The sequence below is a fragment of the Ostrinia nubilalis genome, chromosome 13 (genome assembly GCF_963855985.1).
Source record: "Ostrinia nubilalis chromosome 13, ilOstNubi1.1, whole genome shotgun sequence".
Classification (NCBI taxonomy): Eukaryota; Metazoa; Arthropoda; class Insecta; order Lepidoptera; family Crambidae; genus Ostrinia; species Ostrinia nubilalis.
Window position 1 is genome coordinate 9,992,039 of NC_087100.1, and position 13,670 is coordinate 10,005,708.

General features: G+C 37.5%; 1 protein-coding gene across 1 annotated transcript in view; it reads left to right on the plus strand.

Annotated features, from left to right (window-relative positions):
• LOC135077646 (BTB/POZ domain-containing protein 6) overlaps positions 1–12,058 on the plus strand; it is a 29,556-nt gene extending 17,498 nt beyond the window's left edge. Inside the window, exon 2 of the mRNA XM_063972206.1 lies at positions 9,271–12,058. Coding sequence (XP_063828276.1) covers positions 9,305–10,522 — 1,218 coding nt within the window. The 5' untranslated portion in view covers positions 9,271–9,304 and the 3' untranslated portion in view covers positions 10,523–12,058. The remainder of the gene's footprint in view (positions 1–9,270) is intronic.
• Positions 12,059–13,670: the final 1,612 nt, after the last annotated feature.

The following is a 13,670-nucleotide window of genomic DNA, read 5'->3' on the forward strand; positions in this document are numbered from 1 at the left end:
ACGTAGTGTAAATTCTTCAATTCACAGAAAATAGTCATAATAGGTATTCGAATAGCGATGCATTGTTAATTTGCCTGCTTACAAAGTTAAATCTTATATTCAGTGGTGTAAGGATCTTTATCCTTATAGCACTTATTACACAGGGATTAACTTAACCATGTAAATTATAGTTTAACCGATGAATCACTGCATTAGTTAGGCATAATAGAATACCAATTCTGGCGCGTCTGCTCACGTCACTATGGGTATCCATGTAAAATGACGGAATATTTTCGATGGAAGGTTTTCTCTGCATAATGTTTCATAAAAGATTCCATGATGGCGAATTTCTATGATTAATTTGCTTTGCTAGTTTCGTATTTAACGTAGAGCTTTTTCAGCAAGTTTCGCAGTCAGTTTCTTGTGCATGAAGGCACCACGTCGTTGACGCTTCTTAAAAGTAAGTTTACTTTCAAATGTTACGTCTAATGTATGTGTTTCTTCTGTAAGGCGATTATCACACTGCGCCGCGCTCCGCCGCTGTCCCCGTGATTTCATATAAAAAATCCCGCGCGCAGACGCGTTGTCAGTGTGTTGTGCCACGCGTGTTTTCTATACAAACTGAGGTACTTGCATACAATGATTAAATCTGTCGTCCCGCGTACCGCGGCGGAGCGCGGCGCAGTGTGATAATCGCCTAACATAGTCGAAGTCTTAAGTTGCAGTGATCCTAATTCATTATGGAGTTAATAAGTTTGCCTCTTACTTGAGTTTTCCTGTGTGTTTAAGTGTAGCTTTATCCTCTGTGATCTTGTTTAATTGAAAATACGAGAATTATCGCTTTACTTGTCTAGTTGTCATATGGATAGAGAAGTTATTTAATGTTTTTCATACAAACTACTTTTCACGCGAATAAAGTTTCGAATAAATGCTGATTAAAATAACAATGTCTAAATTGCTGTTTATCATCTAAGAAGTCACTCAGTACTTTTAAAACTAGCCCGTTTGTATTACGTATTGGATGGACTAAAAATTTATAAGCATATGAGAGACAGCATCTAAGCATGTAAGTACTTACTTAACTATGAAGGCAATTCAAATGTATCACGGATGCGATCTACATAGATTTTATTTGTTTTTATTTTATTACAGGTATTGAACGCTTGATTATACCAAGATTTCAAAGATAGATAAGAAACAATACCATTGACCGTTTATTGAGAATTTACATCTGGAGTAGGTACTTTTGTTTAGAAAAATTGAATAAGACAGATTAGCTCTATGTAATTTGGAGTAAGGTGGTGGTTAATTTACTACCAGAGTCACTGAATTTCATTAGTTCATACTGGTTGAAAGTCTTGAAAGTCAAATCTTATAAAGATAATCCCAAGACTGTCTTAGCATTGCTCAAATACATAATTTGCCATGTATATTTGCATGATAACTGTAGTAGGTACATACTCGTGCCAGATCTGTTGAATCACTCAATACATTAACCTTATGGCATGCGCTTGAGTCAATTCGATACCAACTCGCGAAATAACGCATTACGCATGTTTGAAGATTTTGATCTTCCAGTTTTATTGTTGAACCGAATACCCATAAACGTTACGATCGGTCGGTGGATGGAATCCTAAATTATTTTACGGTCCATCAAATGCCTCCTTGGTTTCTAAGATTTGGACTTAACTGTTTGTATTACTCACCTTGCAATAAAAATAGCTCTAAAATCTTCATAATGTAATAAGTTACAAACACCAGAAACTCTCTATTGCATCATAATTTTTTATCCGTAAATCCTTACTATAACCACATACCTATTCAGAGTTAAATTCTACTGGGTATTCTATTCTGCTGGGTTTTCAGAATTCATAGACTACTGAAAAAGTCAATTAGGATGGTATGCAGCTTACAAGTGTTCAAAATCGTAAAGTTATTATTGGCATAATACAGCAGCTGTTTATTTACATTTCTATAATGTTGATGGAGCACCTTCTCACATAAAATAACTTACAAAAGTGCTATAATATCCTTCCTGATTGGAAAAACGTTCAATCCTGAAAGCTTTCTATGGAAAACAATAACTACTGAAAACTGCAACAGCACCGAATGGAAGTGCCGACACGGTGTTTCGGGCTACTCTTGACCCAATTCCCCTATGTAGGGCGGCCCGCCCGCCCGCGCGCCTCTGCCGCCCAGCGGCCCGGGCTTGCGCTTTCAACAATCAATTAAAATGCTTTGCTGTGTATTCTGCATCGGTTGCTATGCAGATCCATTGAAAATATTAAAGTAAATTCATTGAAGCTTTTGTTTGTGACTTCCAAATACCCGATTTAGAATTGGCTGATACCCCCTTATTAATAAAGTTAGTACACCCTAGTTAAACTCAAATTGTTATTCAGTATGTCATTTTAATCCAGTCTTCATCTTAGGTGTAACTTTTTATTAAGAAGGGGGTATCAGCCAATTCTAAATCGGGAAATTGGAAGTGACAGATAGAGTAAGTTAATAAAACCCAGACATATATAAAAGAAACACTCCATATTTTATTAAACATTGAACCGATTTTGAGATAAGTGATAAGATGTAAGCTTTCTTCGCTTGAATTGTCCTGAAAGAGAAGTCAAAATGTCTTTTATTATTTACAAAGATAGAAAGAAGATCAAAGGGTTCCTGAATTCATACCTAACGTTGCTGGCAAAATCTCTCGGGAAGGGCTGTATAAGATAGAAAATGTTGAGGATGAATGTTTCTTTCTAATTTAATGCCTTAAACTGAATCTTGACTAAACGTTTACAAATATACGAAAAATGGCCGCTTACGTTAAATTTTAACGACATGATTTACATAAGCAGTTAACGTAGCCTTATGTCGACTTGCTTAATATGAATCGATTATGTGCTCTGCATATTACGGTGTCCTTTGTATTTTTATGTACCAATTCCCGATTCAGTGGATGCTTAGCTAAAGGCCGGCAAACATACGGACAATATCAACAAGTTTTATTTACAAGTTAGGTGTGACTATGTTTTCAATGTCAAGCTATAGAAAGGTCTTACTGCGAAGCATAAATGGCTTCAGTACCTAATAGATTTTTTTTCATTAATTGGATTACAATCTAAGCTTATTTGAGACTGCTGAAATTAGATCGCTATTAATTATTAGTTACTGCAAAAGTAATAAAAATAACTTTCACTGACTAATTTTATTCTCTACCTACATAATGTGTGATTGGGTTTTTATGTGACTTAAAAATATTTTACTATCCGTTCGCTTTAAGTTTGCCGCTGGCGATATGACGTCACTCGAAGGGAAACGTCTATAACTATAACAAACTAGGTATTTAAAATATTTTTTATTTATTAATATTCATAAGAATTGTGTATTTGCGTAAAATAAGACACATTAATTACGTTTAATCACTAACTAATTGCCTTTAATCGCGGTTGGGGGAGGGGGACGCGCATTCCACGGACCGGCAAACTTAGCGCGAACGGGTAGTAAGAAGTTTTTTTCTTAATTGACAAAATAACAAAGTCGAGTTAGTATTTTTTTACCTAACATGTAAAGATTACGATTCTAATGTTATCTTTATCACCCCAAAGGGTGCCAAACAGGACCCTATAAATATGCCTTCACTGACAACTTTAACTTCTGTAAGAACTTTCGCGTATTGTTTTCACGATTTCAATTTATTTATTTCCCTGAAAGTTAGTCAGAGGTGTCCTATATTGGTTGCGCCGGCGATTCACGCCGCATGCGTTTCCGCATGTCACCGCCGAGCAGACTATTTCAGATGCCCATTGCCCACGCGCAATACGCAAATGGTTAGATTGAATCACATTAAAATTTGTCTTATATTCAAGTCAATAAGATATAAAATCTTATAATAGCTTGTACAAACTTTAACTCCTGTAAACGGCTCTCTATTTTTCAACTTCAACCATCAGTACTAACGTCCGTATTCACAAACATTTCTATGAGGTCTCACAATGCGCATGGACGCATAGAGTGCCACACGAACCAATCACAGAGCTCTATTCAACGCTGTGCGTTCGATTTGCTGCTTCACTTAAGCAAGCATCGTTTGTAAATACGGGTGTTGTCACAATCAATAATCGTTTGCGGATTTGATAAAACGTCAAGTGTTCCAAGAAAGTTACTTGAGGTAGCTGTAAAAAGTTTCAAGTGCCTACTTGTTAAGCTCATAAACTAAAATGTTCTTACAGGTTGTTAAAGATTATGGTCTAGTCGGAAAGTGCAAATAAACACAAGTGTTTTGAACTAGAATATCGTTAAGGGCCATTCGTATAGTAGGCGTGGAAGGTAGTGATCGACTTTTACAGTGTTATTGTTTGTAAGCTTTCTTTGGTTTAGGTTGCATTCAAATTAGTGGTGTTAAAAGTGATCTTATAAAAATTGGATACCGAGGTGTTTAGGTGTACATCTGGTAGGGGGCCGTCCATATATTACGTCATTCTAAATTAGGGGGGGGGGTTGGTCTGCGGATGACGGTAAATGATAGATAGGGGGGGGGGGGGGGGTGTTTCGAAATTGACGTCATTCTTATTTATTTATAGTTTACTAGCGGCCGCCCGCGACTTCGTACGCGTGGATCTCGTAGTTTATTGTTCACGTACAAAAAGATTATTTCTAAAAAGAAATTTCTTCCAGCACACCTAGTAAGTGAGTGGGTTGAAGACGTGGATGAATCGAGCCAATACGAATATCGGGAGGATACGGGGATATTACCCGTGATCCAGAATTTAAAAGAATGGGTGAAAACTCCGTGGGAATTATATTATATTATATTAATGATTATTCATCATCATCATCATCATCATTTCAGCCACAGGACGTCCACTGCTGAACATAGGCCTCCCCCAATGACTTCCACATCGCACGGTTGGTAGCGGCCTGCATCCAGCGCCTTCCTGCTACCTTTATCAGGTCGTCGGTCATCCCACGCTGCGTTTTCCGGTACGTGGCCTCCATTCCAGAACCTTGCTGCTCCATCGGCCAATGATTATTGCCAAAGAAAAAATAATAAAAGGTGATTCATACTCGTATAATAGGTACCCTATTTTTCTCAAATCTGCAATGTTTTAATTTTGTCAAACTGGTAATGACGTCAATTTTGGGAGAAGGGGGGGGGGGGGTCATTAAGAAATGACGATAGGATGATTGTAGGGGGGGGGGGGTCTAAAATCTGAAAAAATCGATGACGTAATTTATGGACGGCCCCTAGGTAACTATAGTGGTTGGTGATACTTTGTCCAAGGATAATCCACATTATAACGAATTTGTGACCACGTCTTTGCTCGCGTCTGTCACGGATTTCATTCATATTTTCAAAACTTGAAATTCTTATAACTTTCATTTGCTTTTCGTAAAAGCTGTTGTTTTGTCATTTCACAAATAATTATACCTTCAATTGTTTTTCTTTATTCAATAACTAGCTGACCCCGCGAACTCTGTTCCGCCTTAAAGGCAATAAATAAGCCATCGCAATTTTTCCTTATTTGCTCACCGTTTAGACCTACCCTGGACTAAGACAAACATTTTAAAACTAAAATCAGCTCAATCGGCCCAGCCGTTCTCGAGTTTTAATCAGACTAACGAACAGCAATTCATTTTTATTTATATAGAAGATAGAAGATTATCTTTTCTAGTCTGCGAAATATTCTTGAATTTAATTTGACAATAAGCAAAATTCGCGCATTGTTATTGTAGCCAGCATCGGTACCGTGACAGAACACATTACGTTTAGTCGGATACGAATTAAAACTGTACCTTGATATCGAGCAAGGTTGAGCCCACTCACTATCGACGGTAACGTAGTACGGTAATAGGATGCACGCGCCAGCGCCTATAGACCTTCTCCACATTATTAGGGCCATTTTCCACCAAAGCGGAGAAGAAATGACAGAAAACAAGCGGAAAGAGATGAGACGAAGGGTGACGAGACCATAAGAACCAAATAAATTCTCCTATCCGCTTAAATTCGATGGATATTGTGGACAACTCCGCTCCGCTTTATTTGAATTGGTAACTGGACCGTTATGTATCATCGTCTCCGTACATTTCGTCTTGTGTCCGCTTTGGTGGAAAACTGCCCTAGTCCAGATACTAATGAATCATTATCATTCGTTTTCGCCGGCGAAAACGAATGTCAAATACGAGTAGATCCACCGCTTCGTGGTTTTGAATACCGGACGGCGTTTTCTTAAATCCTTGCTTCAAAATATGAATTAATTGTGGTATATTGTGATGATATCAGATTAATTGCGCTGCAAATTCGTATTGCAACGTTAGCTAATTGCATAATTTAATTGCAAATATCTAGTTTAGTTTCTTGTGTGTACATAGCGTACAGTCGTCGACACATTAGATTACATATTTCGATGCACTTAAATGAAGATGCCACATTATTAAAGTATTTTAAATTATTATAGTCAAAATCAAAGAAATTGCAGCCTAACGTGAACTAAGAGGGCGATCAGAAATTGAGAATATAAATACCTTTAACTGACCAATGCATAATGCTTTCATATGACGTTTTTCAGTTGTGAGTAGAAATGAGTAGATCATTATTACACTACGACACAAATAAATGCAATAATATTTTGATAATTAAAATAATATTAAAGTGCATAACTACACGAGCAAGTGAGTTGATAAATTGTAATGAATGATTCTAAAGAGCAAAAAATGGGTCCCTTCTTTTTGTTCCAAGGCTACTGTAATACCTATAACATAAATCATATTATTTTTTGCAATTAAACTAGCAATAGCAGCTTCCTTATTAGCATTAGGTGATTTAATTTTTGCAAGAGTGTTGCACATGCATTTCAAGGACAAAAAAGTGTGACAAGTGCAAAAAATGCGAACTACTCATATTTTCAGCAGTAAATATTTTGAGAATTACTTATATTCTGCTTCTACTAGTAAATATAGGTCAGGGAAAGTCTTGTTACTCAATACATATTGCAACTGCACTCTCGATCTTGGGGCGTCGAATAGACCAAAGAGAGAAACGCATTCGCTTTCGTAATCGGCTAAATATAGGGCAAGCCAACTATGCGAATGTGAGGATATAGGTCAGAGCATCACAAATAACTGGAATCGTTAATGTCTCTTTCGAAATAAAACAAAATGCAACGAGGAAGAAAATGCTGCGGATTTTCAAATTGTGCAATACAGCAGCAGACATAATTTATCTAATGGATTTGATCTTTCACATATAAATTAGAACACGGAAATATAATTTAGACTGTCCCACATTTGATATGGGACGCGTTTGTGGAAAGCGGGAAATGCATTCCTTTAGAAAAGAAGACCTAATAATATGGTTTAATGGGCATTTTTGATGTTGAAGCATTTTCCACGAGCTAGTTTAGTTTTCAGCTGTTTTGAAAAATGACGAACGATAATGTTTCCAAAGTCTTTAACCGCATTGATTTGTTTTTATAAAACCAAAATATTTTCAGAATTATCTCTTGCTCTTATATTTGATTTATACCCTAAAAGCGGCTTTTTAAAGTAAACGCTCTCATATTTTCTGCGCTACATTTACTTTCCATTCCATTGATTTTATTGGGTAGCGTTGTTTATTGTAATAAGAGTTCAGTATCTGAAGCCGAGTTTCAAAGGGCCTCGTGAGTGTTTCGGGTATATTTTGGTTTGCGCGTTTGTGTATGACGCACCGCGTTGACGCACAGTTCGCGCTACACGGCATGTTGTTGAATTTAGCCACTTCTCCCCATTCATTGCCAGGTTTTCGAGAAAAACTGTTTTAATGACAAACACTGATGTGCTCAAATAAGAGAGAGATTATTAATAAGCCTACTGCCAAAGTCTTTGTTCGGGTAAAATTGCCGTAAAAAAGAAGATTCACACTTTTTTGGCTACATTTTATAAAGTTAAATTATTGATAAAACTAACGAGGTAACTGAATACTTAAATTGATATAATTTAACAACTTAAAACTACACCATAATAAGTATAATCATATTGTTATTATACACACGACAAAATCAATTAAAAAATAATCTTCATCGACTCAAGTTTTTCGGTTGAAAGTTATCTGAAAGTTTTCCGAGACTTACCTAGATATGACGCGTTAATTTATTTTTAATTTGCCATTTTGTTTTTGTTAGTTGACTTTTTGGCAAGTCTTTCTGCTAAAAAGTAAAGATATGAGCACATGAACGATCCGAATTTGTAAAATACTCGTATGGATACTGAAAACTCGTTCCATGCGGTTTATAAACAGATATTAATAGATAAACCGCAAGCAGTAGCATCAGAAAGGACTGCTCGGGACTGAAAATCAATACCTGCCTGACTACGTCTGGATAAACACCACGAGTAGAGCCCATCTAGAAAAATAAAACGTACATAGCTCTACTAACGCTAGGTAAATATTTTCTATAAGAATTTTATTACTTAGGTCTCAATTTTAATTTTGTATAGGAAAACCTACATTTTCCCATCGCCTGTTAGATATTGTTGTTAGAAACGTATTGTTTTGAGGCCACGTTTATATTCACTGTCTACGAATCGAAACCATTTCCAGCCTGTCTAATGATGCACTAAATACAATTTAAATGTTTGTTATCAAGCAATGAAAATGCTAATCAATATGTCACGATAGAAACTTAATTATTTTCAACTATTCTTCTAGGTCACTCTACACTTCCTAGATACATAATCCGACATTGTAACCGGTTTACTGAAAACTACGCATTGTGTAAATAAAAACTACCTTGGTGGTTCGTTTAGCGCTTACGATGAATCGTAATACAATACCAAGGCAATAATGATTCTTTATATGGCGCTTATGTGCTCACACAGACATTATAACTGAGTTAACAGTACCACTTAGCATCTAGTTCAAGAAACCTTACAGGAACTAAGTACACAGCGGAAGTAACACGTAGAAATTAGTACTAAAATAAATAAAATAAAAAAATATCCTTGGATATTTTACACTGCGCTTCTAGTCCCAAACTAAGCAAAGCTTGTACTATGGGTACTAGACAACGGATATAAACATACTTAAATACTTTTTTTTTGTAAATACATACCTACTTATTTATTATACTTACATAGAAAACACCCTGACACACCACTAACTAATTTAAATATTACACATGTTTTATTTATTTATGCTGTTATTGTAGGTATGTAGTTGAATATGAAGCTTTATTTTCCCGGAAAATGTGTAGGGAAATACATCATCAATGATGACATATACGATAACACATTATGTTTTTTTTTTGTTTCCAGGTCACGCACCGAGAAGAACAGTTAGCACGTCAAGATGACGGTGGTCGTGAATCCCGCGCGGACCAGCTCCGAGGAGGACATGAGCCCAGACTTCCAGTCTCAGTCTCAGTCTGGGCGCGAGAGCGAGATCGGCGAGTACTATGCGGGAGGCGGGCTCGAGATGGACGAGAACGCACGCCTCTACGACGACGAGAAGCAGAGCGACATCGTCTTCGTGGCCGGCATCAACGGCGACACCTGGCGCTACCCCGGCCATCGTCGAGTTCTCGCCGCCACCAGCCCCGTCTTCGCCGCACTCCTCTCCGTCAAAACAGACGTCATCGTCGTCGATTACGTCGACCGGCGCGGTTTCGAGCAACTTCTCCGCTACCACTACTGCGAACCCACGCAGCTCAACTCCGTGGCCACTGCACGGTGCGCTCTCGACGCTGCGTACAAGTTCCTCTGCTCGCCTCTTGCGGAGCGATGCGCTCGGCGACTCGACGAGATGTTGGATGCAGGTGTTGCTTTGGAAATTCTACGCGACCTACGATTCTTGTGTGCGAGGTTGCCCGGAGCAGCTTCAGCGCCACCCTTACCAGCGCTGGCGGACGATGCCGCCGCACGATCTCTGGCACAGTGCTCGCGGTGGTGCGACTCACTGGCTCACAACGCTCTTTTAGTCCTTGATGATAACGCAGACGCTGCTCTCACAGACGAAAGGCTCGAAGAGCTTACGTATGAGGATTTGGCGCTGATAGTGCGACGCGATACACTGAGGGTGTCCAACGAGCTCGTCTTGGTTGAGGCGCTGTCGCGGTGGGCCACGGCGGCGTGCAAGCGGACGAAACGGGAGCTGACCCCGAGCAATAAACGCGCTGCTCTCGGCGAGCTGGCGTACTGTCCAAGATATTTGCTGCTACAGGGCGAGCAGCTGGATCGCGCTCTGGGTATGGAGTTACTGGAACCGATGGAGCGCGCGCTGGTGGTGGCTCGCGCTCGTAAGCTGTCCGCACCGGTGCCAGTGGGGGCGGAGCAAGAGGGACTTCTGCGTCGGTGGGCGCGCCCGCGGCCCGTGGAGCCTGCAGCCCTGCCGGTGCACCTCAGCCCGCGCTCTGAGCCGGTGGAAGACCCGCAGCCGAGTAAGCTCTGCTCTCGTCGCAAGCGCCCGAAGCAACCCAGCTTCAATCCCGACGACAAGAATAAGAAAGAAGGATGCTGCGCTTGCTTCTGGGACGGCATTTTGCGGGCTTTTATATGCTTGTTCGACTGAGATAGGGCACCCACCTCGTATGTTTAAATTACATATGAGATGGTATTCGGCCGTTCTGTGGGTGTTACAGGGATTGATTCCTCAGCATTGTTTTTTTCCTATCTTAAACGATTTTCACTGAGAACTATGGAAAAATAAAATCTTCGAGGGACTAGAAAAGAAGACAAGTAGGTAATGAAAAGAAGAAAAGTAGATATAATAAAAAATTGGAAAGATTGTTGGATATGGTAATGTAATGTATGAATATGTAGGTAAAGAATTTAGGGAATTTTATATAGAATGAAGATGACTTTGAAGGAAAACTTAGCAGGTAGAAAGAATGCCTTCTTTTGTATATTTTTAATGAACTGAATTTGTATTGAGACCAATATCCCTGAAATAGTTAATTGCACTTTATGATTGTTGTCTTGAGTGTTTAGTTTTGTTTCTGCTAAGTACCTACCTCCCTCAAATAATTTAGTTAAAGTTATGAAGAATATATAGTTTCAATTGTGTTAAGTTGATGCTTAGTGAAGTTGGCAGCTGAAAGTTGTTCGAGTCAAGTTGTTTTGTGGTGGACAGATAAATAGACGGGATTAGTTGCATGGACTATGAATATAAACCATACTTAAACGGAATCGCAGCGCAGCTGCTTGGTAGTTGATTATAATTATTAATGTATCTTTGTGTAGTAGGCACTTTTGTGTATCTTAATGTTGTGATATCTATGTTAATGCGATCTGACTTTAATCCGTATGTATGAATTGTTTTCGTTAGATATGTACATATCAAATTGTTCAACAATTTGCATTTATAATGTTTTTTTTCACTATACTGCGATGAATTGGTGCACAAAATATTGTTTAAACTAGTTTTATTTTAGAAACAATTTGTTGCATTTATTGTATTTTAAGCATTTTAGCTTTATTGATATTTAGTTACAATTATTATTAGTGAATTCTTCCATTATTTTCCTTCCTAGTCGTATTAAGTACATTTTATTATGTCAATGAATAAGAATGATAACCGTAAGTGTATAATGAAATAACCATTAGAATAATAACTTCTGCCTTTCTTTCAAATGTGTTCTCTCCTTAATCTTTGGAAACCTATTGTATAATATTTACCACTTACTATCAATTTATTTTTGGACTGTGCCATATACATACTTACGAAAAATAATGATAAAACGTTAGGTAATGCAATTGTTACTCAATTGTGTAGCAGTAAGGATATTTTTCAAAAATAATTTGTATTTTGAACGATTTAAAACCAACGCTATTTGTAATTAGCTGTTTAGCTCATGCGTCTATTATGAATACTACTTAATTAATCTTTAAATTATTCTATTAATGTATCTGTGGCGTTTTAAACGAGTAAGATTATTAAATTATCCAAAAATATTATTGGCAGATAATTCTGTTACGTTATTTGAGCTGATAATGTGTTAGAATACATGAAATTAAATGAATGTCAACATTAATCGATGTGTTCAGCTCAGAGCTGTTATATTGTAACGAAATACCCGTCGTCAAAAAATATATGATGTTTAAATTATACGTTTCTAATTATTTTCCCATCCATAAAAGACTGAGGTTTATAAAAGTAGTTATATAATATAATGCTAAAAAGACTAATTTAAATATAAAAATACATTATAACAATTTAGGTACGTGAGACTGTAGTGTCATCTCTCTCACAGACTTCATCTCTCTCGAATATAGGCGCTTGAGACCTGAAAGAGCTTTTCCTAGACTGCAGGGTGCAGGCATCGCTGCCCATCGTGAGTGTATCGATTTTCTCGATTTTCTGCGCCATTTCAGCAATCGAGTTCTCGACCACGTGAAGATTTTTCCTCAGCGACGTTACAGTGTTTTGCAATTCGAGCATAGAGTCGATTTTCGCGTCGATTTTTTCAAATTTCTCCCTGATATGGTCACGGGCCCCCTGAGCATGTTCTATTTGGTTCTCTATTCTAGAAGAAATGTCTTTCTGTAACTCTTTGAATTTTCTATCGAATGTAGAGTCTTCTTTGCTATCACGCCGCTTGCGTTCCCCGGTGTTTGTTGACAAAGTGCGGTATTTGTAGCCGGAACTTCGTGAAGTGTAACAGCTCTTGTGAAATATTTGCGACATTATACGATAGCTAATAATATCAGCGGGAATCACACATAATTTAACTTTTATTTATTTATTAAACATATAAAAAGAGCTGTGATTGTATGTAAACAAAATTGTAGAGAATGACAGGCACTACAGCAAGCAATAAACCTTTTTATTTTTAAGTCATTATTGACTGACATAGCATTGAGTTCAAGAAAATAGGCCACTGCATACTCCTTGGTAATGACAAAGTTTGCTTTTTAAATTAAGTTGTGCCATCTAGTGGTATGGTTTCAAATTTGTAGCAAGCTGTGGTTGTGAAACACGGAATGTAGAGGCTACAGTAGCGGCGCGTAGTCGTCCGTTTTAGTTGGTAGAGCGCTACACAGAGGGCAGTGTGTGCTATGTTTTTCAGAGTTCTCAGAACTTTTTTCATTTACAAACTTTGATTTACCACAGGTTTACTTTAATTTTGGACAAATGTTAGTTTTATCCAGACCTCGAAGTTTATTTTTGTCTTCAAGAATCTCGGCCATAATTGAAAATTAAGTTAAGGCCTATGTTCAGTAGTGGACGTCCTGTGGCTGAAATCATGATGATGATGATGATAAGCTGAATAGTGGAACAGATATCACTACTTAACAAGTTTTTTTTCCACTTACTTTAGGTACTATACCTATAAAATCTGAGCGAACCAGAAAACAGTGAAAGAATAAAACTTTCATTGTATATCTTTAGACTATCCTTTTACTGCTGCTTCTCCCACGTAGATTTCGAACTTTCATGGAAAATATTTATTTATTCATTAATGTTTATGAGTTTAAATATCACTTTACCTACCTATATAAATTCTATTTTTATATTCTCTTTGTTCTGAGGTCTTTTATTCATATTAGTAATCTGGATTTATCATCAAAAAATTTCAAGAGGAAAATGCCAATTTATTTGTCCAGGATTGATTAATAATTGATAAATGATTGAGATATCATACTTATATGATTAGCTATTGTGATTGCTGAACAAACATACAAAAACTTCTGAATTATCTAAACGTGTAAGTTAACTA